Below are 27058 nucleotides of genomic sequence, written 5' to 3' on the forward strand. Positions count from 1 at the left end.
ATCGTCCGAGATGGTAAGTTCTCGGTTTCTTTTACTTTGCTGACATGATCGTTATCTCTGGCTATGTCTGATCTGTTGCTCAGTATCTAGGGCACGTCGCGTCTCTGTTCATCTCGTCAGAGGATTTGATGGGCATTTTCGAATATGCTCCACTGAAGGTCCTTAATTTCTTATGCAGCCGTGTATGGGATGGAGCAGGGCTTCAACTCCACAAGTGCCGGTTGCAGACCGCTCTGCATCGTTTCTGGGCACATGTGGCACGCACAAGCAGTTTGCTGTATCGTTGCAAACTCTCAGGGGGAGCAGTATTGTCCTTACGGGGACATGTGCCCTACTCGTCACCAGTTGTAGAGACTTCCCCATACCAGGAGCATACAGATGAATTACGCAACAAGGGAGCTTCTATCAAGCATGATTTTATTCTTCGTCATACACTGTGCATTACATCATACTTCTTTTTTTTTAGAGAGTTTTATATAGCGCAAACTTGACCCGAATCTGGTATCAGAGCGCTTTACATAGCACCAGTTGCGTTACATTAGGACACATTCTTGTTAGGCACGGGGAGATTAAAGGGATTTGCCCAGAATCACAGGATATTCAGCGTCATTGCCAAGACTCAAACCCAGTTCCCCAGATTCTAGGTCAACCGCACTAGCCGTTAGGCCAACTCCTCTCCCCTTCACATTAATCACACGCTAACACCTCCACGCATATTACAGATTCGCTTTTAAGAGTCTGCCCAGAACCACGAAAGTTGTAGTGTGCATGACATCAATATGCTGTACTCTCCAGACAAAGTCTTTGTCAACTGTGATGCTTCTCACAGCTGGGTTCACTCCAGTCTGATTTCCAGGTTAGAAGATGGAATCTGGAGTGAATAGGAAGTTCACTGTAGTGAGAATTAAAGTGAAAGATTTTAGTGCTTAATCACATGGTGCCTGGGGAAAGTGTGACCACCTCATTCAGTTAAGCCTGAACCAGGGTAGGGAACGCTAGGTGGCGCACCGGCGAATGGACGCCTTCGCGTAGGGCTCCCGCTGTCCGGCGGTATCTATCCGTCTATTACTCCTTAACGGGCACACCTGGGTGCCATAAATGCAGGCGGGGAATCGGCGGGGTGACTGGAGTGTTCGGTACGACGTTGAGTGCCCTCGGTGCTGTGTGGTAGCAGGGAGACGAGTCGCCAGTTGCGGCGGACGAGGCGGCTGACGGGGCTGTGCTGCATTCCCGGACCGAGCTGCTAGGTGAGGCCGAGGCTGTGTAAACGGCGGAAGGCCGCAGACACTGTGACGGCGTGGGATGCCCCACGAGGCTGCCGCGGCCAGGCTTGACGTAGAGTGCGTGGAAGACTGGACCACTGCCGGTGGAGTTTGCAGGGGGACGTCGTTTCCCCCCCTCCCCCCCGAAGTTGCTCCGTGACCTGTGCTCCTGCTGTGGCTCTTAATTGGATCGGTACTGGTCTGCTGCTGGGAGTGGACATCGGAGCAGATTTCGGATCTGGGGATTGAGGCGGGCGGTGTCGGTCCCCCCCCCTGGCTGATCGGGAGGAGCGGCGCGGCAAACTCTGGCTACGGAAGGGGCAGTGCCCGGCGAATTTGCGGAGGAGTGCGGTGCTACTCGGCTGGGGGCTGTGGCTGTGACGGGTGGAGGTCCTGGAGACCGGAGACAGTGGGCAAGATCTGTCCCCCCCTGGGGTGAAGATAGAGGCCGGAGCTGCCCAGATCGCGTACATTGAAGCGCGGAGTCGTTCCGGGCGAGATACTGGGTGAGAGACTGCACGTGGCCTGTCATCCTGTGGTGAGGTTGCGCATGCTGGAAGTGCTGATGGCACTGTCTGCTGCGAAAGGAGTGCACGCTTGATACCATCTGCCCTGGACACTTGTATCAGTCGGTTGGCGAAGGGTAAGTTCGGGGGGGATCGGAGAGGGGGTCGCTGCCATCACTGCGCCGGAGACGGCGGTTTCAGTTGCGGTCCCCTGCTGGTAATACCGGGGAGCTCTGCCCGGGGAGAAAGATGGGCAGGACGGACACGAGGCAGCCCAAACTCACGTTTGAGGCTAGTAAGAAACCGACCGCGCCTGGGGAGGCGGCTCGCAGCTCGGCGGAGACGTCTGGAGCGACAGGAGGGGCTGTAGACACGGCGACAAATCTGCAAGAGGTCCTACGCGAGATGCGCCAAGGGTTTGCGACAATTGCGGACAAAGTGGACAGGATGTCGTCGCGTATGGAGGCGGTGGTGCACAAGCTGGACGCACACGAGGAACGATTGAAAGAGGCGGAACAGCGCATTTCGAACTCCGAGGACACCGCGACACAGCACACTTCGCAGTTATCCAGAATGGACAATCTACTGCGAGTCATCGCTGCCAAAAACGAGGATTTAGAAGCGAGAAGTAGGCGGAATAACGTACGCATCGTGGGTATTCCGGAGACGACCAATGTGGGCAAAATGGAGGAGTATGTCGAGAAGATGTTGGTGGCGGCGATTGGTTCGGACGCCTTTTCTCCACACTTTATAGTGGAGAGGGCGCATCGGGCCCTGGGCCCTAGACTAAAGCCGGGAGCGACGCCCAGGCCGATCATAGCCCGGATGCTAAATTATCGGGATCGGGATGCGGCCTTAAGAGCGGCAAGAAGTACGCTTTCGTTATCCTATGATGGAAGCTCCTTCACGCTGTATCCGGACTTCACTCCAATGGTCCAGGAGGAACGTAGGAAATTTCTTTCAGTCAAGGCAAAGTTGCGAAACCTGCAAATAGACTACGCATTGCTCTACCCGGCGCGACTGCGGGTCATGTACCAGGAGAGACAGAAATTCTTCACAAATCCTCAGCAGGTGGAGGAATTTATCAAGCAGCATAAACGAACTCGCAAGCTGGGGGCTGGAGCGGAGGACGACGAGGACCCTCGGCAAGAGATGCTGGTGGATGGTGAACCGTGAGTGGGGAGGACATTGTCTGCATATTATGCTTAATGTAGAGTTTAGAACGTTGCCCAAGAGTTAAGTGTGTGGATTCTTTGCTGAGAGACATTGTACTGATCTCTGTATTAGTCTGGGTGATGTGGGGTGCATAAGGTGTGGCGATGGCTGGTTGCTTTGGGGGTCCCTGAGATATCGGGACCCTCACCGGCCGCGCTGCAGGTATTTTCCGCTTTTGCAGGCTAATTGATGTCACTGGTTATGTGTGGCATGTACCAGATGCCTCTGATTATAGCGCCGGACGCCCCTCTGTGGCGCCGGGCTGAGCTGCACACTGTGTGGTTGGGCTTGTGTTCACGGGGGGGTATCAGTGCTGCCGCCTAGATAAGTTTCCCGATGGGAATTACCCTAGTATATGGTTTTGGGGATGTGGGGTATCTTAGCCCTAGTTCCAGGGGCGTAGGTGGGAGGGAAGTGGGGGGTACGATGCTGGCAGGTTTGGGATTGCTTCAGTGGGAGGGGGGTGGGTACAAGGGTTTCAGTTATGGTTTGGATGTTTGGAGTTCATGTATTGCGATGAGTGTATTGAAAGGGTGCTGGGGCGGGTGGCTAGTGATTCGGGAGTTGATAGACGTGCAAAGCGCTGGAGCCATGATTACTACTGAGGTCCCGATGCTTGGTTGTTGCTGGGGTCAAACGCTGTATAGAGGGTCCCTCTGGCAGGAGATACAGTCGGAGTTGGGTGGCTATTTGGATCCTGGGTGGTTGACGGGAGATGGCTGAACGTGCTCGTAGCTCAAGAATCACGATTATGACCTGGAATGTCCGGGGGTTGAATGACGCAAGGAAATGTAGGAGGGTGGTGGCTTATCTAGAACAGCATCGGGCGCAAATAGCACTGTTGCAGGAAACACATCTTAGTCCCCGGGCTACTTACACTTTCGCGAGCAAATGGGCGAAGGTGCGTAGCTTCTCCTCATATTCTGGGTATGCTAGAGGCATGGCGATTCTGATCAAAAAAACGGTGCCGTTTGTGCGGCTAGGTGAACGCACTGATGACGAGGGGAGATTTGTCCTGGTATGGGGTAGATTGGGTACTGAAACGGTTGCGATTGTAAACTGTTATGGGCCAAATGTGGACTCGCCTGCCTTTTACACCAAATTGTGGGGTATGATACTGAACACAGGTTCCATGCATATTATATGGGGCGGTGACTTTAATATTACAATGACTCCTGGGCTGGACAGGTCGGATGGTAGCCCCCAGTATAATAGGTGTGCGAGGGATGCTGTGGCGGGCATACTGGCGGAAGGAGGACTCATAGATAGTTGGAGGTTTGTGCATGCTGGGGTCCGTGAGGGGACACACTTCACAGCGTATGCCAACACTTGGGCTAGGCTGGATTATTGCTTTCTATCTCGTGGATTAGCAGTAGATTTAGGCAGAGTGATGCATCTGCCGAGGTCCTATTCGGATCATTGTCCGGTGCTGGTTCAGGTAGGTATGGTAGGGCAGCACCACCATGCCGGTTGCAACCCACGGCATTATTGGACCCCCTGTTCCAGACAGAATTGGGGGAGGAGATAGCGGACTTCTTTCCGCGCAACAAGGGGTCGGTAGAAAGCGTTGAGACCATTTGGGAAGCGTTTAAGGTGACGGTCAGGGGTTATTATCTCTCTAAGAGCTTTGGTGTATTAAAGGCCATACGAGGCTCGCTCACCAAACTAGAGTCCGAACTTAAGGTGCTGGAAACCAGGATGTCTCGGGAGCCGATGGGTCTTCTCCACAAGGAATTTAGGGAAAAACTGTCGAAATACGAACAGGAGGCGGATAGGGAGACCAAATTCAGGGGCAAATATTGGCAAGCCCGTCGCTATTGTGAGGGAGAGAGACCGGGTCGGGCCTTGGCGGCGATCACTAGGCACTCGCGGGGAACTTCGCACATATTAGCGATACGTGCGCCGGATGGTGTTCTGCATCAAGACACAAAGGGAAGTTTACGGCAATTCACTGAGCATTATGAAGGGTTATATGCTACCCGCGATAGTGGTGATGTTCCGTTTGGAGATTTCCTAGATGAGGTAGCGTTATGTTGGCTGAGCGATGAGCACAGGCAATTTCTCGGAGCTCCATTCGAGCTGGATGAAATACGGGAGGCGATTATGTCCTTGAGTAATGGTAAGGCAGCTGGCCTGGATGGGTTACCGGCGGAATTTTATAAAAGCTATATCGACATCATGGCCCCGGTGCTGCGTGAGGTTTATGAGGAATCCCTGGAGGTGGGGGTTTTGCCGGGGACAATGAGAGAGGTGGTGATAACCTCCCTGCTGAAACCAGAGAAGGACTCGGCGGACTGCGATTCTTATAGGCAACTCTCCTTGTTAAATTGTGACGCCAAAATCTTGGCAAAGGTACTGGCCACTAGACTCTCACTGCTTATGACTAAAATTGCCCTTCCTGATCAGGCAGGATTTGTCCCGGGAAGATCCACGGCTAGTAATTTGCGTACTCTTTTTTCTTTGCTTCATACAATAGCGCCGGAGCTGCCTGTCGCGGCTGTATTCCTTGATGCAACCAAGGCGTTCGATTCGGTTGAGTGGAACTACTTGTTTGCTATTCTGTACAGGATGGGGTTCCCCAAAATCTTTGTCGCTTGGATAAAACTGCTCTATACTGACCCGAAAGCGAGAGTGCTAATCAATGGGGAGATGTCTGATCCGATTCCATTATCCAGGGGGACCAGACAAGGGTGCCCGCTGTCCCCATTGTTGTTCGCTATAGCGATCGAGCCTCTGGCATGTCGCATTCGACAGCTGCACAAGCAAAGTGCCTTTAAATGTTTTCAACGTCAGATTGATGTGTCCTTATATGCTGATGACTTAACGTTATATGTGGTGGATCCGCAGACTAACCTCAATCCGTTGCTCCGCGAATTTGTGGTGTTTGGGAGATTGTCTGGAATTCAAATTAACTGGAAGAAGTCGCAATTTTTTCCCCTGACGACTGCGGTGGGGCGGTATTCGCTGGATTACCCGCTCGAGTGGTGCGAGACGGATCTAAGATACTTAGGGGTTCAAATCTCGAAGGTCCGGGAAGAGACTTTACGTTTGAATTATGGCACAGCCATGAGTAAGTTGGCGGAGGATGTTACTCGCTGGATATCGTTGCCGTTTACCATGGCTGGCAGGGCCTCATTGATCAAAATGGTGGTGTTGCCTCGCTTTTTATATTTGTTTCAGAATATTCCGTACTATCCAGGAGCGTTTTTTTTTCGGATGTTGCGCTCTGAGTTATTGCGACTGTTCTGGGCCGGTAAACAGCCCAGACTGGCTTGGTCGACTATCACCCAGCCATACAGTAAGGGAGGATTTGACGTTCCTGACTTCCTAGCGTATTATTTGAGTGAGCAGGCACACTTTGCTTACCATTGGTTTCACCCTACGCCATGTATGCCGCAGCTGGCGGTGGAGGACTGGATAGTCAGACCGCTGCCACTACAGGGCATCATTCACGGTCCCGTCAATGCGATTGATGCGCCGTTTACCACAGTGATGTGCACGATTGATGCGTGGCAGCGAATAATGCGCAGGATGACACTTGGTCTTCTGTATGCTCCGACCTTGCCGTTGGTTTATTATCCGGGCCTGTCTCTGTTTCAGGAAGGAGGGTTCCGAGGATTATGTGCTAAGATAAAGATCCGGCAATGGGGTGATCTCTTTGAGAAGGATCAGTTCAAGACGAGGGAGCAACTGTTTAATGGATATCAGCCTACTCCGCTGGAGGTCTTTTATTATCTCCGGTTGCGGCAGGGGCTGCGAATGGTGTTGCCGCATTATCCGGAGGAGCCTGAGATAGTGCACCCGTTGCAGGTCCTGCTTACTTCTGCGGATGGTCGGCATTTAGTCTCTCAGCTATACCGCAGTATTCGAGAGGGTGGTGGGATTGAAGACTGTAAAGCGCTTCGAAGTTGGATTGTAGAGTTGGGTAGGGACATAACGGAGGCACAGTGGGTGTATTGCTGTGAGCTCACTTCCCAGATCTCTTCTAGCTGCAGATTGCGTATTATTCATTACAAGTTTCTGCAGCGTTGGTACTACACTCCTGTTAGGAAGCTTAGATTCCAGCTATCGGACACTGATAAATGTGAGAGATGCCATTCGGAGGGGGCAGATTTTTTACATCTGGCTTGGATGTGTCCAGGAGTGGCCGAGTACTGGTCGCAAGTCTATACTGCGCTGACGGCTATGTTGGGGACTGTGATTGAACTGGACCCGCTCATGATGCTGCTGGGCCATACAGCGTCGATACCTAAGGTGCATCGTAAATTTGTGAACATTGCACTTTTACTCGCGAAGAGGTGGGTTGCATGTAGGTGGGGTAGGGGTCGAGCACCGAAATTCAAGGAATGGATAGAGGATGTATTGTACTGCCAGGAACAGAATGCTGTATTTGCTGAAACGCAACCATTGAATAGCAGGGCTAAGGACATATGGGATCCGTTTAGAACATCCTTGGCGGCACAAACCAGCTCCGCTGAAGGGGAGAGACAGGCACCGGAGAGTGCAGTACTGACTGGTATAGCATCCAGTTGAGCAGTTGCTCATTACGGCTTGGCGATGGTGAAGAAGTGATGAGTGGTGGTGGAAACGGTAGGGGTGAGATGGTCTGTCCGCGTTGGGGCTATTGGAAGCGTGGTCGGGTACATGGCTGAGTGATGGAGTTGGCGGGGGAGTGGCTGAGATACACAAGCCTGGTGTACATGGTTCATTAGGCAACTTGTTTGATGGGCCCGTAGGAGTGAGTAACGGGGAGATGTGTTGCGAAGGCGTGGCCATATGGCACATTGTGTGGAGGCCCCCTGCTGCTCTGTTACTCGCGTTGTTATGACTGAAGGGGCTGCTTGGGGATGTGGGGTCTACAGGCCTCAGGGACTTGATTCGTAGGGTGCTATGGTTGTATACCCATTGGGATCATGACTCTTATGACTGCTAGTAGGAAGATGTGTTCCTGGCCATCCAAACCCTATGTCTGTTGATTGCTGGTGGCACACAGAGCAGATGTGCCTGATAGATAAACACTCATCTCAAGGCACTGGATTGTAACGCATTTCACATGACTGACATTCAGAAAGTTATATCAGTGCTTGCCGCCGGACCTCCGGGTTGTCGGTAGATTGGCTGTGTATAGGGGGTATTGTAACTCTGAGAAAATGTTTATTGTAGCCGGCCCGTGAGGTTGTAGGCGTGAGTATGTCTGACTGTGGAATGTTGAAATAAAGGTTTTTTGAACTTAAAAAAAAAAAAAAAGAGACTGAACTAGGGTAGGCATAGAGTTGAGCTGGTAATGCAGAACACGATTCAGCATGTGGCCAGAGATTTTAAACTGTCCCATGTAGTGCTTTAAATGGGCAGGTTCTGTACAGTACTGAGTACCTGCACCTCTTTAATTTGAAAGGGAGAGGACTTGCACTTCTCAGCAGATTCAAAATAGTTAATGGGAGAGTACTGTAATGTTCTCAGTGCGGGGTGACGGTCTAATTCACCTCCGCACTGAGCACCCGCGTACACGCTGGCGCATGACGTAATGCGCATGTATAAAATATAGAGGCGGGGCCCGGCGGCGGTAGTCAGGACCGCAATGTAAACCCATTAACTTGTGTCCCGCATATTATTAATGCTCGCAGCGCACACGTAGCGCCCAGCAGGTGAGCATTTTACACTGGCGACGAGGCGGTGACGACCACACACTATCGCGCTGGGTGAAGAGTGGCTGCACGGCCCCCCCACGGATGTACTGCTGTTTCTGCCACCAGCAAGGGTTCTGCTACCCTACCTCAAACACCCTTTCCTGGAGCCGGCCCTGGGGTTCTGCCACCCTTGCTTCACGCCACCAGTGCCTGCCCAGTGACTGCTCAACATGGGCTGCCCCCTGCAAGACATCCACGGCCGGTGCTGACAATAAGCACCTGGAAATATAGGCCTTCGTACAGACAGGCCTCATCTGCCCTCGGTCAGGTGGCTGCTATTTCTGCTGTGGTGAAGCAGTGCTCATGCCTCGAGGTGAGCCCCCAACGACGTCCTGATGTGGCGATTCCAGCGATCGAGCCGTTTGTAGTGGATGGCGCTCCCTCGTCACTCGCCCCGAAGTGGAAGGACTGGACTGAACGCCTTCAGTCCTATTTTGAGGGAGCAGGCATCGCCCGCGAATGACACAGAGCACTACACCTAGGAGGTAAGGACATTCATCCTATCTATAAGACTCTAGTGGAGGCCACGCCCAAGATGTATGTGACGTTGCTGAATGCTCTAAACGCGCACTTCGAGCCCATGGCTAACAGGGGCTACGAGCGGTTCATTTTCCGCCTAGCCAAACAAGAAGCGGAGGAAGCGTTAGACACGTTCCATGGTCGCCTGAAAGAACTGGCCAGCATGTGCGGCTTCCATGATGAACAAGAAGAAATTAGGGCCAAAATCATACAGGGCTGCTACCCCTCAAAGCTAAGAGAAACCATCCTCCAGGAGTCTGGCAAATCACTGGCTGATATTCTCACACTAGGGAGGTCGAAGGAGTTGTCGTAGACCAGAGCATCGCACATGGAGGCTGCGCTCCACCACCCCATAAAGGTTGAGCAAGCGAACGTCGTGAAGGCCAAACCAAGTCGCTCACCAGGTAAGCGTCCACAGGGCAAAGGTAAAGAGTGCGGGTATTGCGGAGGTATGACCCACCGCATGCAGGACTGCCCTGCAAAAGGAAAAAGGTGTACAACCTGTGGCAGAATAAACCAGTGTGCGGCCATGTGCAGGTCATCGAAGCCACGGAAAGAAACGGCCCAAGCAGTAGGTGAATCGCCCGACAGTGAAGATATGGATGACGACACAAGAGACTACCCAGTCCACTATGTGTTTGCAGTGGACCACCCACCGAGGAAAAGGTGCAGACTTCCGAAATGCCGTGTACGGATTCACGACCAAGAAGTGCGAGCCACCATAGACACCGGTGATTCAATAGAGCTGATGGCTGACAACGTGTACAGAAACCTCAGTCCACGCCCACAGCTACGAGAGGCCACAATCTGCATGTTTGCATATGGGCAGAAGACGCCATCCCGCTTTTGGGGTGTTTCAAAACCGAACTTCGACATCAAGGCCTAAGCATCCCCACCACAGTGTACGTGACAGAAGAAGGGAGCGGTATGCTGGTCAGTGGCTATGCAGCAGAGGAACTGCGGCTAATTTCCTTTGCCGTCGCCGTCCAGGAAGAAGAATTGACGGCCATCATGGAAAAGTTTGACGATGTCTTCCAAGGAATAGGGTGCCTAAAAGGAAAAGAGGTCTCTCTCCACATCGACCAATCAGTCCAACCAGTGACGCTGAGACACCGACGCATAGCGTTCCACCTAAGGCAGAAAGTTGAAGAGGAACTGGAGGCGCTTGAACGGCAAGGAATTATAGAGAAGGTCAGCGGGCCCACTCCTTGGGTGTCACAATCGTAGTGGTCAGAAAGCCAAAGCAGCCAGTCCAGGTGCGCATCTGTGTAGATATGCGGCTTCCAAACGCGGCCATAAAGAGGGAACGTCACATAACCCCCACCATAGATGACATCCTCAGTGAGTTAAATGGTGTTGTCTGGTTCTCGAAAATGGACTTACGCTCAGGGTACCACCAATTGTCTCTACATCCCGATTCCAGATACATCACCACCTTCTCTACCCACATAGGCCTGAGAAGATACAAGAGGCTGAACTTCAGGATTTCGAGCGCCGTCGAGGTGCTCCAGAACACCATTAGAGAAGTCCTGAGCGGGCTCCCAGGAGTCCTTAACGTCAGTGACGACCTGCTGGTCTATGCTACGTCCCTGGAAGATCACCATATAAGACTCTGTGATGTGTTTCAAAGGATTTGAGATGCTGGACTCACATTGCACAGAAGTGCCAATTCCTGCAAATGAAAATCAGTTTCTTCGGGTACGCATTCTCAGATAAGGTAGTAGCCTCCGACCCGGACAAAGTCTGGGACATCCAAGACACCCTGGCTCCCACCAACATATCTGAGATGCAGAGTTTCCTGGGAATGGTTAACTTCTGTGGCCACTTCATCCCGGACCTGACCAATGTCACAAAGCCAGTCCGAGAATTGACGAAAACTGCCACTTCCTGGCAGTGGGGGCCTGACCAAGAACATGCCTTCAGGGACACAAAGCAGCCCTCTCGGCACACACCACGCTGTCATATTTCAACCCAGCACGGCCCACCAACATTGCTGTGGATGCCAGCCCCTACAGCCTGGGTGCTGTGCTCACTCAACAGCAACGCAATGAAGAATGGGCCCCAGTGGCCTATGCAAGCCGGTCCCTGACGGAAACCGAGCAGCACTATTCGCAGATTGAAAGGGAGGCTATCGCCATCCATTGGGTCTGTCAGCACTTTCACATCTACGTATATGGCCATCCGTTTACAGTTTCCACAGACCACAAGCCTCTCATCCCCCTCTTTCAAGGGTCCCCCTCGAAGCCCCCCCCCCCGAGGATTGAAAAATGAATACTCCAAATGCAAGGATATGATTACCGGGTAGACTACAAACCTGCTTCGTCCAACCCAGCGGACTATCTCTCAAGACACCCGAGGGCAGCGACCAAAGCAGAGGAGGACGAAGCTGAAGAAAATGTCAGTTTTGTGGCCGAACGGTCCCGGCCGATGCCAATGACAATTGAAACGCTGGTTGAAGCCACAAAAAACGATGAGTGTCTGCAGTTAACTATCACGGCAATTCAAGCAAATGACTGGCGACCCATCCAGACCAGCATGGCCAGACGGACAATCCCAGCGAAAGACATGTTAGAGTCACTGATGAGAGTCAAAGAAGAGCTGTCCACTGACAGCAGCGGATGCCTTCTGAGAGGTCCAAGACTAGTCCTTCCGGCAAGCCCAACACAGCAGGCAGTGGATATAGCACACGAGGGCACTAAGACGTGGTAAAAACAAAAAGTAGGCGGAGGGCAAAGGTGTGGTTCCCAGGAATGGACACAATGGTAGAACAGGCCGTCAAAACGTGCCAAGTCTCAGGCCAGCCGGAGCGACCCGCACCTGTCATCACAGAAGCCAATCCAGAATGACCTTGGGAGTGTGTCAGTATTGACTTTGGACACTTGCCAGATGGACGCTAAGCCCTGGAAGTCTTAGATGACTACACCAAATACCCGGAGATAGAAATTGTAGGAAGCCAAACCGCAGGGGAAGTGATCACCAAAGTGGAAAAAATCATCGCCACACACAGGATTTTTGAAGTAGTAAAGAATGACAATGGCCCACCTTTTCAAGGACAGGAATTTGCTGAATATCTTGCATCCTGGGACACCGCGCTGGCCTCAAGCAAACGGGGAAGTTGAGCGGTTCATGCGCACCCTCAACCAAGTCATCCGCATTGCTCATGCTGAGAAGTGCCCCTAGAACGAGCCATATACAGTTTCCTGAGGGAGTACCGTTAGATGCCCCACCTCACAACGGAGAGAGCACCGGGGCCTGCAAGCATGGGCCGGGTAGTAAGAGACACTATGCCCCATCACCCAACATGGGTCCCTTCTACCATTGACGGGGCTAGCGAAAATAACCAACACCAGCATTAACAGAAAAGCGAAGGCATCAAGCATACGTGCCAGAGACAAGGTGTATGTCAAGGACAGACATCCAGGGAGTAAATTCCGCCTCCCGTTCAAGCAATCTCCGTGGACAGTAACTCGCCGAAGAGGCACAATGATCACTGCCCGGAAGGGCACAGAAGAGCTTACACAAAATGTATCCTTCTTCAAGAAAGTACACGTCGGGACACCCAACCTCCCAGTCCAAGAAAATTAAGTAGAAAGTCCAAGCCCGAGAACAGCGGAGGGTGGTGACATCAATGCAAGGAGGTTCCCAGAGGTCGTCCCGAGCATGCCAAGTCAAGACTCCCCGTCTCCACAGAGGTCCGGAGAGAGAGCCAGCCTGCTCCCCATCGGAATCTCCGGGTGGCGTCACCCAGAGAGAAGGAGTTCCGTCTCCGGTCCCATCCAGAGGAGAACGCTCCCAGTAACACCTGCGTAGCAATCCTGCCCCCTCCTCCCGTCTGGCAGGGTTCCTTGTGTGAGGACCCACAGTCATGTGAGTGGCTACGACGTTGATCGGAGTCAGGTAGATGAGTGGGACTTCTCCAGAACTGATAAAAGAGTGCTTTTATTATTGGTATTATGTTTAACTAAGGTGAAGAGGAATGTACTGTTCTCACTGCCGGGTGACAGTCTAGTTCACCTACGCACTGAGCACCCGCGTACACGCTGGCACATGATGTAATGCGCGTGTATAAAATAAAGAGGCCGGGCCGGCAGCGGTAGTCGGGACCGCGATGTAAACCCATTAACTTGTGTTCCGCATATTAATGCTCGCAGCGCGCACGTGGCACCCAGCAGGCGAGCATTTTACAAGCACTGGCACGTCTCAGGAGCAAACAGGTACCTTAAAAGCACTGTTGTATCCTATACTCGAACAGGTCATCCAATCCTGCTATTATCTTTGCATTATCTGGCCTATAGGTTGTATCATACATGTATCAAGGTCAAAACTACAAGTAACAGATGGAAAAGGCATGCTACCTGGTTTTGGCATGGAAAAACATGAAAGCTCGGCATATAAAAGGAGAAGGTACCAATACATTCCATCATTTTAGACAAGGAAAGCTGAAAAATTTGAAAGAAAAGTCGCGGGAATGTATTTTTCCCCATTGACTTCTACTGAAACAGCTCAAATAAATCCATTTTTAGGCTTAACCAAACGGGAGTCTCCCGCATGAATGGTGACGATTGGTACAACTAACAGGCTTTTCTCCTTTACCATCTTGTTGACACAAATGCTCATATAATATGAGAAAACAGAAACACTTATTCTACATGCGGGCAAAACCCAAAGTACACCTATTGTGAAGCTGTGAACTAAAGATCGATCCATCTTTCTACCGCTGTCTGTCGCTCACCCATCCCGAGCGCTGCTGCTGAGCTCTGAGGCTGCCTTTTCGCTGGTTCCCTCCCAGCCAAAGCCGTAAAGGAGCGCGTGATCGCTCAGCAGACCAGTTTCACTTTCTTTTTCAACGGCACTGTGCTCGGTCCTCCCTTCCAGCGGCATGGAGCAGATTGCAGAGGTAGAGGTAGTGCCCTGCACCTCCTCGCAGTATCTCAGGCCCTTCAGGGTGCTCTACAGTCAGGTGAGTCCTGACTTCGCCATAGTAGTGAAGAAGGCGGTAGTGGAGAAGCCGCTGCCTACAACACTTCCTGCTCCGAACGCGTGAGGGCCGGATTTCATGGAAAGACAGTCTTTTTTTGCAGATTCATATAGCGCGAACTCGACCAGTCTGGCGTCTTCTCCTTGGTGCTGCAGAATCATATGTTTTTCCTTTTAAGCAGAGTGCTGCAATGCATGCCCCGATGGGGCAATGTTCTGGTATGTCAGGGTCTCAAAACGGAGCTGAAAACATGTGAACGTTTTGAAAGACGATTGTCTATTATAAAAGGCCTTGCTTTTAAATTCTCACTCGGTGTGTCAACACGTGTGAATCTTTAGCCTGTTTTGTTTTTTGAGTCTGCCAGCTGTGCTTTGCATTCTTGTACTTGTAGTTTGAAAACTACTAGTTTCACCTAATTTTACGTTTTGAAGCGTTTTGAATATGTAGCTCTATTTACAAAATATGTACCTCTATTTACAAAAATGTACAACATTCAGAGTGCTCCAGGTAGAAAAGACGGTGCTTTGGTGTTCCAGGTTAAATAGGGCACGGATGCGTGTTGATTTGACCCACGAGCCGCACGCTTTGTGTGAATTAAAGCTTTAGCTACATACTTCTACTTTGCCCCGCTGAATATTTGCAGTGCACAATTAATTTCAGTGAGGATATTGAGCTTGTCCGTAAGAGCCCTGGTCCAGTGTGTCCCCGTTTCAACTTTCTAATGTTGGCAGTAGAAGACCGTTTCTCAAAATAGCCACACTTCCTCCAAAATGTCACCCGAACTAGCAATAGAAATGCGGAGGCCCTTCCATAAATTGTCATAGTTAGAAATTTGAGACCAAGGATGCCAAATACAGAGGCGGCATTTAATATATGGCTCAGGGATGCCCCTGCCCTTTTAAATAAAAAACATATGTGCTTAGCACGTCATAGTGGGAATTTTGTGTCCTTTGAAAGGCCTATCTTGTCTTCCTAACTGGTATTGCTTTTCTAATATTTTTGTTTTTCACAGATATTTACAGCTTTTTTTCATTGCGATTTTACGCCCTGGATATGTTCAGTGTTACAATATGAAAACTGTACAGATATGTTATGGAATGCCAATTTATATAGCGCTCGTGATAACTATGCATAGTCACTCAAGTTTGCTGACTTCTGGCCAAGATTCCAGTTATATTTTTGTTAAGCTAGAGTTGTTTGAGAAGTTATTTCTTCACAGAAAAAGAAACAAGTTGCATAATGCCTTCTAGTTACTGCATGTGTATGTGGTACCCAACAGTATAAACGTGTTGGACCAGGAATGATACTTAAGAGGTTTAGAGGTGTGGTCTCCTTCCCGGAGTGTCCCAGTGCATGTATCTTGTAATCTTGTTTTTTAGGTCTCGCCAGACCCAGCGCATGTGCTGGTCTGGCGAGACTTATTGAGAGGGCTCCAAAAAGTGCTACCAGGCCAGCCTAAAGCTACAGTGCATGTGCGCGGTGGCGCGCGCCGCGCTTTACCGCAATTACTTTCACTTTCGCGGCCGCATGGCCGCTATGCATAGCCAATAGGTCTCGCTTTTGGGACCTTATAAGTATTTAGTTATGCAACTGTTGCATGGCTAAACACTTATACGGTCCCAAAGGCGAGACCTATTGGCTATGCCAATGCTTGTCAATCTTGGCCTTGGTTCCATTCTAATCTAGCGTGTGCACTGATTCATTTTCGACTGCTCCTTGACATACGTAAGGTTCTGGTCCTGTACTTTGATCTGGAGGATTGCATCAAACATGTCCTTGTTGAAAGATAGTTGACTACTGTACTTGCTGTGGGTTTACCATATAGAATGCAGCTTACTGTTTTGTGAAGCCAAAGTTATTACCAGATCTTTTTGTCTGTGTCACTAACGTGGAGGCCTACTGTCCCACTCATGCACAGTTCAGCTTCTGTGCACTTACCTAAATCCTAATGCTAATATCCCAAATGTATGTTTTGTGTGTTTGTTTATGCAACCAGCATGGTACCAGCTCTGCGGTTATTTTCAGTGTTCCAGTCCTGCTCGGTTGAGTCGGTCTGCAGGCGGGATACGAGGCACCACCGGGCAGGCGCAGGCTCTCCCTGAGCTGTGCGGTCAGCTCCAACAGTGATCCGAGGTGCTTCTGACTGCACAGTAGGTTTGATCCTGGTTCCCCCGATCTGTTCCCAGCGATGTAACAATGTCCTCTCGGGGTTCTCCTAAGTCCACTGGGCAGTTCAGGGGCAGGTCTCGATGCTGGTTTCGACCTGCGCTCACCATGCATGTACTGCCTAGCAGTGCTTTATCTCTGTATTGTACCCTTCCCAGACACACACACATACATCCAGCAAAGAGTCCTTATTCCTTTGCTGTGCAGCACTTTACATCTAACTGATGGAGGCCAAGGGTGAGTTAAGCATACAGCAGCGAATCTTTAAAAAGGTGAGTGAGCCTGTAGGCCTCACTCCAGTGATACAGGTTAAAAAGAACCTGTTCACTCATACTGATCATTTGCACTGTAAAATACTATCACAGCGCTTGTGCTGCTGAACTCCTGTTGAAGGCAGTAGTTCCACCACTATGAGATTAGCGTTTTGGACAACCCTCCCAGTCCAACAAGACCGCAATCCGTGAAACAGACCTATGTCATGGTGCACACACATGATCCTTGTTTGCCTATGCCATCATTAGGGATTCAGACAACAGTACAGTTGGGCATTAGGGTAGGGGTACACGTCCATTACCCTTCAGAGGACTTTTCTGTCCCCTGGTTTGAAGAAATTGTTTTATTCATCCACTTCCGTAACAATATGTACACAAATATGAATCATTTCTGGGTCATGGTGCAGTATACAAACTCTACATTGTAGGAGCTCAACGTAAAGGCTGACTTTTAATTTAGCAGCAGACGCGCTGGTTGACTGAGTAAGGGTTGTTGCACAAAAAATTACTTTGAACCATCAAAATGATATTCAAATGGTTAGTTTACTTCCCAGTGTGTTCCAGTGCTATAGGAGGAATGCATTAACTCTGTTCCGCAATGTCACTGAAAATGCAATGTTCCTTATTCTTCATGGGTCCAGCTTTCAGTACATGTTTTGCTCTAAACCCTTTTGTACTTATTCGCTAATACAAACATTTACTTTTCTATTGCTCCAGTCTGATCAGAGTGTGGATTGTTCTTTGTTAACAGCATGAGGTAGACAGATGAATTGGCAGTGATAAATCAATGGTTTGCCTTTTTGTATGCTGCAGAACGGTTGTGCCTGTTCAACAGCTAGGAAGGTCATTCACCTTGGCTCAAAATTGAGCCAGCAGTCCTTTTCATCCACAGGAGTTCCACTTTCTAATAACTTTTCCAAAGTGTAGTGCCATTTGGTTATATCGCCCTGCTTTTTGCCTATATATCCCTGGCTGACTAGTCCTTGTTCACTTCCTGGACCTACCAGCCCTCATTTATCATCCTGGCCCTCTTATTCCTGACTGATTACACATGGGGTACCGCGCCCCAGCCTCAAAGCACCCAGGCTGACTTTCCTAATTTGGAATAAAGCTGACCTTCCTTGATTGCCTCTAACCAAAAGAACCATAGCCACCAATGAATATCTTGGACAACTATCTAAGTGACTTTCTTGTGGATCCATCACAGTAGCAGCAAAAGCAATTTTCATTCATCCTCTATGCACTGGCCTTTTACATCATTGAAAGACCCAAACTAATTTAGAATGCACCACAACAAAGGGAACCCCCTGAAGACAAACAAGAACCCGTTTTTCTCCTTTGCCACCCTGAACAAGTGGTCTATCTAGATTGGATATACTTTCCTTCAAACGTGTATCTGAATCTGCTGATACTCCAGTGCCTATCTGACTTACTGCCCCTGGGGCTAGTCTTCCTGCTCTGGATCAAGGCCAATCCTGTTGTGCCCCTAACCAACACAACCAAGACCTACACCTAGGCAAACATCCACTTTCTGAGTGTTCCTGTAGCACCTAATTGTTCTTCACCTATCTTTCATGAAATTATGAAACAAGTAGAGTGTGGCTCTGATGATGGAGAAAGAGGTCGCAGTTTCCCTTCCGTCCTGACCTGACGTCCAGCACCCCTCGATCCTCAGGTGCAGGACAGGGAGACATATATCCTGGTTTCTGAAGCACATGGGAGAGCTCGTAAGTGCACCCGAGGTGGCAGAAACCTCCTGGAGGCGACTGCTGGGCAAAACACATGGAGAAGGCAGGCAGTGCTGGGTGAGGCTTCAAGGAAGCAAGCAGCTCCATCGCACCCCACCTGCGCAACGTCATCAACCTCTGCCTCGAGACCGCAACCTTCCCAGAGAGCTGGAAACACGCTGAGATAAACGCCCTACTCAAAAAACCTAAGGCAGACCCAAGAGACCTCAAAAACTTCCGGCCCATCTCTCTGCTTCCGTTCCCAGCCAAGGTCATCGAGAAAATCGTCAACAGACAGCTAACCCGATACCTCAAAGAAAACAGAATCCTGGACCCTTCCCAGTCAGGGTTCCGCAGCAACCACAGCACCGAGACTGCCCTCATCGCCGCCACAGACGACATCAGGACCCTGCTGGACAATGGTGAGACCGCAGCACTCATCCTCCTAGACCTCTCCGCCGCCTTCGACACCGTCTGCCACCGCCGCAGGGATCCGAGACAAGGCTCTGGAATGGACCACCTCCTTTCTCTCTGGCAGAACCCAGAGCGTCCGCCTCCCCCATTCTGTTCCAAAGCCTCCGAGATCATCTGCGGCGTACCCCAGGGATCCTCCTTCAGCCCGACACTGTTCAACACTTACATGGCCCGCTCGCACACGTCGCCGGACAGCACGACCTCAACATAATCTCCTACGCCGACGATACTCAACTGATCCTCTCCCTTATCAAGGACCCCATCACCGCCAAAGCCAACCTCCACGAAGAAATGAAGGCCGTCGCCGACTCGATGAAGATCAGCCGTCTGAAGCTAAACTCGGACAAGACGGAGGTCCTCATCCTCGGCTACGACCCTTCAACCTGGAACGACTCCTGGTGGCCGACGGCACTGGGGGCAGCCCCAACACCCACCGACCATGCACGCAACCTGGGAATCATCCTCGACTCAACGCTCTCAATGACCAAGCAAGTCAAAGCCGTCTACTCCTCCTGCTTCAACACCCTTGGCATGCTCCACAAGATCTACAGATGGATCCCGACAGATACAAGAAAGACAGTCACCCAGGCCCTCGTCAGCAGCAGACTCGACAACGGAAGCCCCGACCAAGCTCATCAAACGACTACAACGCATCCAAAACGCCACAGCATGACTGATCCTCGATGTACCACAACACGTCACACCACCCCCAACTTGAGAAACCTGCACTGGCTCCCCGTCAACAAGAGGATATCCTTCAAGCTCCTCATCCACACACACAAAGCACTCCACAAGACCGGCCCAGCCTACCTCAACAGACGGCTCTCCTTCTACATCCCCAACCGCCAGCTATGCTCCGCCGACCTCTCACTCGCCACCGTCCCGCGCATCCGAAGAACAACCACCGGCGGGAGATCCTTCTCCCACCTCGCCGCCGAGACATGGAACACCCTCCCACTGAGCCTACGACAGACCCAAGTCCTGCTGACTTTCAGGAGGATACTCAAGACCTGGCTGTTCGATCAGTAGCGCCCCCCCCCCTCAGCGCCTTGAGACCCTCGCGGGTATGTAGTGCGCTTTACAAATGATTGATTGATTGAAGGAGGCAGAGGCAGCTAGGGCCTGATGGTGCCTAGACACTGATACAGTGGAGCGGGCAGGGTTGGCACAAGGAGAGGAGAGAGCAAGTGGTGGAGCTGAAGGTGAGGTTGAAATTGGTGGGCATGGTTGATGAGGAAACCCAACCCCCTGAAGGTGTGGGTACTGGCACCTGAAAGTCGTCATCAGCAGAGAACTAAGTAATGGATCAGAGTGGGAGGAGTGAGGCATTCATTCACTCGGGGGCATCAAGGAATGGACAGCAGCAGGGGACAAGCAATTGGGGGAACACAATACAGCACCACAAGTGTCAAATGGAGGTGCAGTTGAAGCTTAGATCCGAGGAGGAGTTGGGCCCTAATCGGATGGGGCCTGTCCCTTTACACAGGAGGATAGGTTTAACCTGGGTGTGGTCGATGACCACAGCCTTTTTCCAATGCCATTTTTGTTAAAGACAAGCAAGGTGGGGTGAGCTTTATATGCAAGTGGTAATACAAAAGAGAAGATAATTCTCTCGCAACCTATCATGTATTCACAGAAAGCAATTGTATGTATCAAATAGTTCCAAGTAAGAAAAGGTAATCATAAATTGCCTTCATCATTTCATTTATATACACTAATTTCACACAATATCTTTGAATAGTGTTGACATTTAAACATGTTATGTAAGAGCAAACCACTACCAGTGAAAAAGTAACGACCAGTGTGTGAAATAATTTGTAACGTATTTAATTATCCCTCTCATATATGTTCATGGCACATTCTTTTAACCCTGTGTTGGAGCTCAGGTCTGAAAGGAGTTCACACAATCATGGAATTCATTTTATTTATTGCTGTTCATCTGTTTCACTGAAATCTGATGTGTCTTGGGTATGAGAAGAGCAAACGGAGTCATTGAGATCAAGGCAGGTTCCTTCTCGATGTTTAGAGTGCACAATTGTTATTTTGAAACAAGGGTAGAGTCAATGTGTTTTGCCCCGTGTTGTTTCTAGGGTTGTTGTTTCTAGAATCTTTTCAAGGCAAGGACCTGTGTGTGAATGAGGCCTCCCTCAGGGGAAAGTAAGATATATGCTTCCAAACGACTTACAGTGGGCCCCACTCAGTGAGGGGCACTTTCACTGGAGTCCCAAGTGTGACTATAATGCCCTGCTGGCCTGCACGCTAGCTGAAGGGCAGTGACTGAGCAAAGTACCTTTGGGAATCTCCGCATGCCCAGGAGGAAGGACCAATATAGTAGTGAATACTGTCCACAAGCTATGACACTCCATCCACCAACATAATCCTCTGAAAGAGCAACAGTGGCAAGGTCTAGTCGGTAACAGAGCTGCTCTACAAGTGTGCTACATGGAAGTCAGAATATTTATGGAAGAACAAGCAGCCAGTACTGCTGTGCACTGAAGATTGGGATGCTTCGAAAACAATTACATTTGTGGAAGAGCTATATTGGGACCTAACAGATGATTTCTCTTCCCTGACTGGAGAGCAAAAAGAAGAAATGAAGGGTGTCAATAGAAACCTAAATCACCTAGGTAAGCAAGTGTGCTCTCTGGAAAAAGATGAAAATGGGTGAGCTGGGGAGTAAGAAATGTGGCAGAAGCTTAGTCTTCTGAATGAACCAAACCTAATTGTCCATGGGCATGTAGATGATCTTAAAGACTGCAATGGATGCAATAATATTAAGATCCAGTGAGTTCCCCTGGGACTGAAGACAACATTATTGAAGGGTCCAGCTGTGGGCTATTTCAGTTCCTGCTCCAGACCGTGAAATACAACAGAACCCATTGGACTGGAAAACCAACCTCTCAACTCAACATGCCTCTTGATATCCTGAGAAAGGTGCATCTTTTTCAACAGAAAGAAAAGATAATGGCAGCAATAAGAAAGATGGGCGATCTTCGTTTCGAGCAGCATTCAATTTTCTTGCATAAAGATTTGTCTGCTGTCATTCCATAGAAGTGGTGAGACTTCCACCCTGTAATAGACTATCTCCACTCACATGAAGTGCCCTACTGAAGGGGTCATCTTTAATGTCTAGTTTTCCAGTTGCAGGACCATGCATACCACAGATAATCTTTAAGTGAAGCAAAGAAGAACTTAGACTGGGTATAAGAGATGTGGATTAAAGAGAGTGCCTGACCTAGCAGCTGGAGAGCAGCAGACAGAGAGAGATGGAAAAAGGTGTTAGAGAAATGAATGGAATGGATTTGACCGACTACGGTGTTCACTGCGAAAGACAGAGAATCGCAGTAATTGGCCAACTTCGAGGGCCTGTGCATACAGCTGGTGTTGGCTAGTTCTAAGGCTTAATTCTCCCAGTAAAAGGATAATGATTATCCAGGTGCTCATACATCTAAAGGAAGACATTTGCTTCATACAAGAGACCCATTGGCTTTTGAGCGATACCTGACTCAGGTCTTGATCGTTCCCACTGCAATATTTTGTTTGGGCCAATATCAATTCGAAGGGAGTTGGAATTCTCTTTGCAGGAGGTGCATACATATAGGAAGGGTGACTGGATACTTCTGAATGGATTATTTTGAATCAAAACAGTTTCACTTGTGGCAGTGTATGCCCCAAGTTAGGGCCAAGAAGCATTTCTGAGACACAAGGTACAAAATCGAATTGACAAAGCTGGGGGGGCCTTTTTGGGTACAGAAGTCTAATTCTTGCAGAGTTGGGACCGGTGGATACTTTTAGGAGGGGTTATTTGTGTGAAACTGGGGGATATTTTTCCAACTTCTCAGATTCCTACAAGTCATGTAAGATGTCTTATTGTCTTTATAGGTCAGGAGTTATACATGTATCTGACGGCAGTCAATTATAGAGTACTGGAGTAACTGACCACACTCTAGCAATTAGCTCATGTAGATGGGAGATTTTGGACCAATGGAGGAATGCCTCCATTTAGTGTATTTAGCCTTCCAAGGACCGTGGCCCACCTCCCCCCTTTAAAAAAAAAAAACACAATGACCAGGGCTGCTTGACCTCCTAAGGAAATGGTACCCTGAGTTTGCCTTTTGAGACAAGAGACAAAGTACCCCACAATGTTAGAGGTTTGGGTCTCAGTCTGGCTGAAGAATGGGAAAGACCCACAAGATTGTAGTTCATATCACTATATCTCCCTTTAAAGTGTTGATACCAGTGTCCTTGCGATGGTCCTGGCGCTGTGCTTCAACAAACCAATATTCCAGTTGATAAAAACAGAACAAACTTGACTCATAACCAAGAGATGAAACCCTGACAGTTTTTTCACCCCACATGTTTGTAATAGGTTAATGTTTCCTCAATGCTTATGGAGTGGGTGTAGGGGGGGGCTTGGCCAGCCAAGATGGCTGCCTGGATGTGCCCTTGGGAGATTTTTTCCCCGCTTCAAAATCCTTAAGTATTCTGTGCCCCACACTCCATCTGAGGACACCAAATTGTGCCACTGCACCCCTGAGCCCAACCTACCGACTGTGGGGATCTCCTGAGCTCTGCCTCCCTCCTCAAACAGGAGCTGACTGGCAGAGTTACGTACGCCGAGGTCCGCACTGCCCAGGGCCTACTGTAGGCCAGAAGACTCTTTACACGACCCCTGGCAGGACTCTTGGTGAGAGCCTTACGGCGAGTGAGGGAGACCCGGATTGGGGTTAGCTACCCCTCCACCCATGAGAGAAGCCGGTGGCGGCTGTTCAATCCAATCCTGGGGCCCTGCCCGGGCGGCCCCTGAAATCGATGCACTGAGTGGCCCTCTCCGAAGCCCACTCTCTCCGAGGCCAACGACAGGCTGAATGACTTCCTGTCGCACACCAATGCGGGGTCCGCTGGGGGTCCGCACCAGAGGCTAGGGAGACCCAGATCAGTGTCTGTGCTGCCTTCCCGAGAGACATTTCCGGCAGCTGTGTGGCTCGTCACTGCGTCCCTTGCCGAGCCCTGGCGGCTACTGATGCCGCAGACTTCAGGGAAGTCGGAGGGGCCAGCCACTTGTTTCACTGCGGCCCCTCCTTGATTTGGGCACTGGCCTAGTTACCCTCCGTGCCTGCGGGGGTGTCTAGAGGACCCAATCTTCCGGGAGGCTTCCTGGGACAGTCCCCACTCGGTCTTCGGGGCCTGCTGGGTCATCTACTGTAATGAAGACCTTTGCCCCCATGCTGAGGTTGGGAGTGCAACACGCTCACCTCACTCTGGTCTGAGGCTGGGGTCTGGCGTCCTGTTGAGACTGGGAGAAGAGGCGAAGAGGAGGACGGCACACTGGAACAGCAGTACTGCAGGGAGAGGTGCCCCAACGTGCAAGGGAACCCTGAGGGTGAGAGGAGGTACCGGCACTGGAGGCAAGTGTCTGGTAGGTCTACCTCCGGGGCAACAGGTGCGGGGATGTCCTGTGGGGAATGGGCCCCGGTACAGTTAGGAGCCATGGGTGGAGAAAGGATGCCCTTCACCGCTTCGGACTCGCCGTGGAGCGTGATAACTTGCCGAGGTCCCTGGCACAGGGATCCTGAACTACCTCCACCATCTGGTCTCTGTACCCCGACATGGTCTAAGTAGCGGTTATCTCCTGAAGAGCTGGTGACCTGGTTTTATCTCATGTCCTGGCATGGAGGGGGCTGAAGTGGGGCTACCAAGTGGAGGCTGCCTTTTAGGAATACTGGCAAATCACACAGATTCAGACCTGGGACGCTCTTGGCTATCGCTAATCCTTGGTGTATTGGATTGTACCCTGGATAACCACCTACCACGACAGCATACCAAACCTAAAATGACTGGCATGCTCCAGGAAGCCACTAAAAACGTAGGACTTTGCGATATCTGGAAGGCTCTTTATCCCTCGTCGAAAGACTTTACCTGCTATTTGCAGATACACGGTACCCATAGCAGACTTGATGGTATCCTGTTAGCCGCCACACTTGTCTCCAAAATTCTTGCCGTATTTATTCTTTACCGCTACTTTTCCAAGCATGCCCTGGTGTATTAGGAAATTAAATGGGGGGGCTCGGCGGTTGCCGTTGACCTGGAGGTTATCGGCAGAGGTCCTTCAGGATCCTGTGGGCAGGAAAGATCTGACCGGTAGGCTGACAGATTTCTTTGAACTAAATTGGTCCACGACCCAGTCACAGTCGACCGAATGGGAGGCTATGAAAGCTATGATCCGGAGACGTTGCATAGGCCTCTCTTGTGGGGTTCGTTGAACCCTGCAATCCGAATTTCTGCAGAGGGAGGAGAATTCGGTGCGCGTTTAGCGTCAGGCACTGCCTGGTGAGGAGTGCGTAGGGAAGAATTGAGAGCGCAACGATTGATCCTTGAGGTGTGGGAAAGGCTCAAGAAGTACAAACATATTGCCAACTTCTCGATAGGGAGGGAGATAGATCCGGGAGCCTTCTTGCCAGTATTCTGCGGCGTTAGCTCACCCGCTCCACTGTTCTATACCTTTGGTCTCCTCAAGGCCATGAGGTATATACATAGGGGGGCATAGTGGATGCCTTTAAAACCCATTTGGAGTAGTTGTATTGAGACTTAACCCTGTCCACACAGACGCCTTTCTGGCCTTTTTACCACTTCCGTGGCTGGGAGAAATCCCTGCCCGTGACTTGGATGCTGACCTCACCTTGGAGGAAATTTGTACAGCCTTAGGGGACAATTGCCTGGTTAGAAGGCTCCGGACAGTGATGGTTTTCTGGCCAAGTTTTATCAGACCTTCACCCCAGTTCTATCCAACGTTTACTGGAGGCATACTTGGAGGCCGGGCGGTCTAGGATGCTTCCGCCGACTATGCGTGAGTGCTGCATCTCTATGCTGCTGAAGCTCGACTTGGATCCATGTGCCTAAAGACTGCTTACAATGATTAATACAGACACTAAAGTACTCTGCAAAGCACTTTCCCTTCATTTGAGATTGGTCATCATTGATTAAGTGCTTAATAACCAATGTGGTTTTATTCTCGGTTGTAGTACTTCCACAAATCTGCGGCACCTAACACACATCTTACATGAGATGGAGGGTAGAGAGGAGGAATTAGCAGTGGTCTCCATCGACAGAGCATAAGCTTTTGACATAGAAAAATTGAACTACCTTATGCAGGTGTTAGAGGCGATGGGGATCGGCGCACACTTTTGCACTTGGTTACACCTCCTGTATATAGGACCCACGGCCAGAGTGGGTCCTATATACAGAAATCCTCTGAATCCTGGGAGGTTGGCAGAGGCACTGGCCGGGAGTCTCATGCCGTCCAGATCTGTAAGAACATGGCTAAATGGGGGATTAAAATAGGGGACATCACTCACTTGGTACTCCTATATGTTGACAATTCTGGCTTTTATCTTTTGACCCCTCTGCAATCCTTTCCCATCCTGTTGCCATATTTGACCTCATTCGGGGGATTGTCATGTCTTAAAAGAACTCTCTAGTGTTTCCTTTGGGGTATTTTTCAGTTCACGACTGGGAGGCCCTGCCGCCTGTGCCCCTTCGCTGGGAGACAGATAACTTCCGGTACCTGGGGATGATGTTGGCCTATACACCACAGAAGCGTATGCAACATAATGTAGGAAGGGTCACAGAGGTGCCCTTCCCTCCTTCAACTCCTGATGTTTGGTGGTCGGGAAATAACCTCGGACTGTATCTTGTCAGGCACGCTGCTTCCCTGTGGTAGCAAACAGTTAAGGTGGTTTGGGGCAGGGCCCTCTTTCCTTGGGAATTTATATTTTTGGACCTCCCCTCCTTTAAGAAAGCTGACGAAATCTGTGGAGTTTATGGCCCGAATGGTGGGAAGCTGCGGGACGTTGGAGGACTTGTTACCAAAAGAATTAGTCAGTTTGAGGTGGCACAGGAGAGCTTCCGTATAAGCCCAGGCCAGTTGTTGTAGCATGCCAGTATTGCAGCCATAGTCTGGGATATATGGTTTACATTTCTAGTGGCCCTGGTTCACTTACCTTTTGAGCCCTCTTGGAGTTGGGCAGGGGCTACCACCTGGTCTCCCTCTTAAACAAAGCCATGGCAGCAATACCCTACAGAGGAGGCCTGGGTGGGTGACCTGGGGAGCAGCCCAGGATGCTCATTGGAGAAGAGAGTGTGCATTGGTGAAGACTGTGTCAAGCAATGCCCATTTTAAATTTTATACACTTCCACTTTCTGCAGCGTGCATTTTTCATGCCCATCCTACTATATACGAAAAAGCAAAAGAC

The 27058-nt window shown here is 50.3% G+C and overlaps 1 protein-coding gene across 4 annotated transcripts in view; it reads left to right on the forward strand.

Annotated features, from left to right (window-relative positions):
- Positions 1-13967: 13967 nt before the first annotated feature.
- NUDT14 (nudix hydrolase 14) overlaps positions 13968-27058 on the forward strand; it is a 411355-nt gene continuing 398264 nt past the window's right edge. Inside the window, exon 1 of one of the 4 annotated variants that reach the window (XM_085626220.1) lies at positions 13968-14149. In XM_085626220.1, the coding sequence (XP_085482346.1) occupies positions 14069-14149 (81 nt within the window). In that variant the 5' untranslated portion in view covers positions 13968-14068. The remainder of the gene's footprint in view (positions 14150-27058) is intronic. The other 3 variants (XM_085626223.1, XM_085626222.1, XM_085626225.1) reach the window with 3 other exon arrangements.

This window comes from Triturus cristatus, chromosome 9 (assembly GCF_964204655.1).
Source record: "Triturus cristatus chromosome 9, aTriCri1.1, whole genome shotgun sequence".
Classification (NCBI taxonomy): domain Eukaryota; kingdom Metazoa; phylum Chordata; class Amphibia; order Caudata; family Salamandridae; genus Triturus; species Triturus cristatus.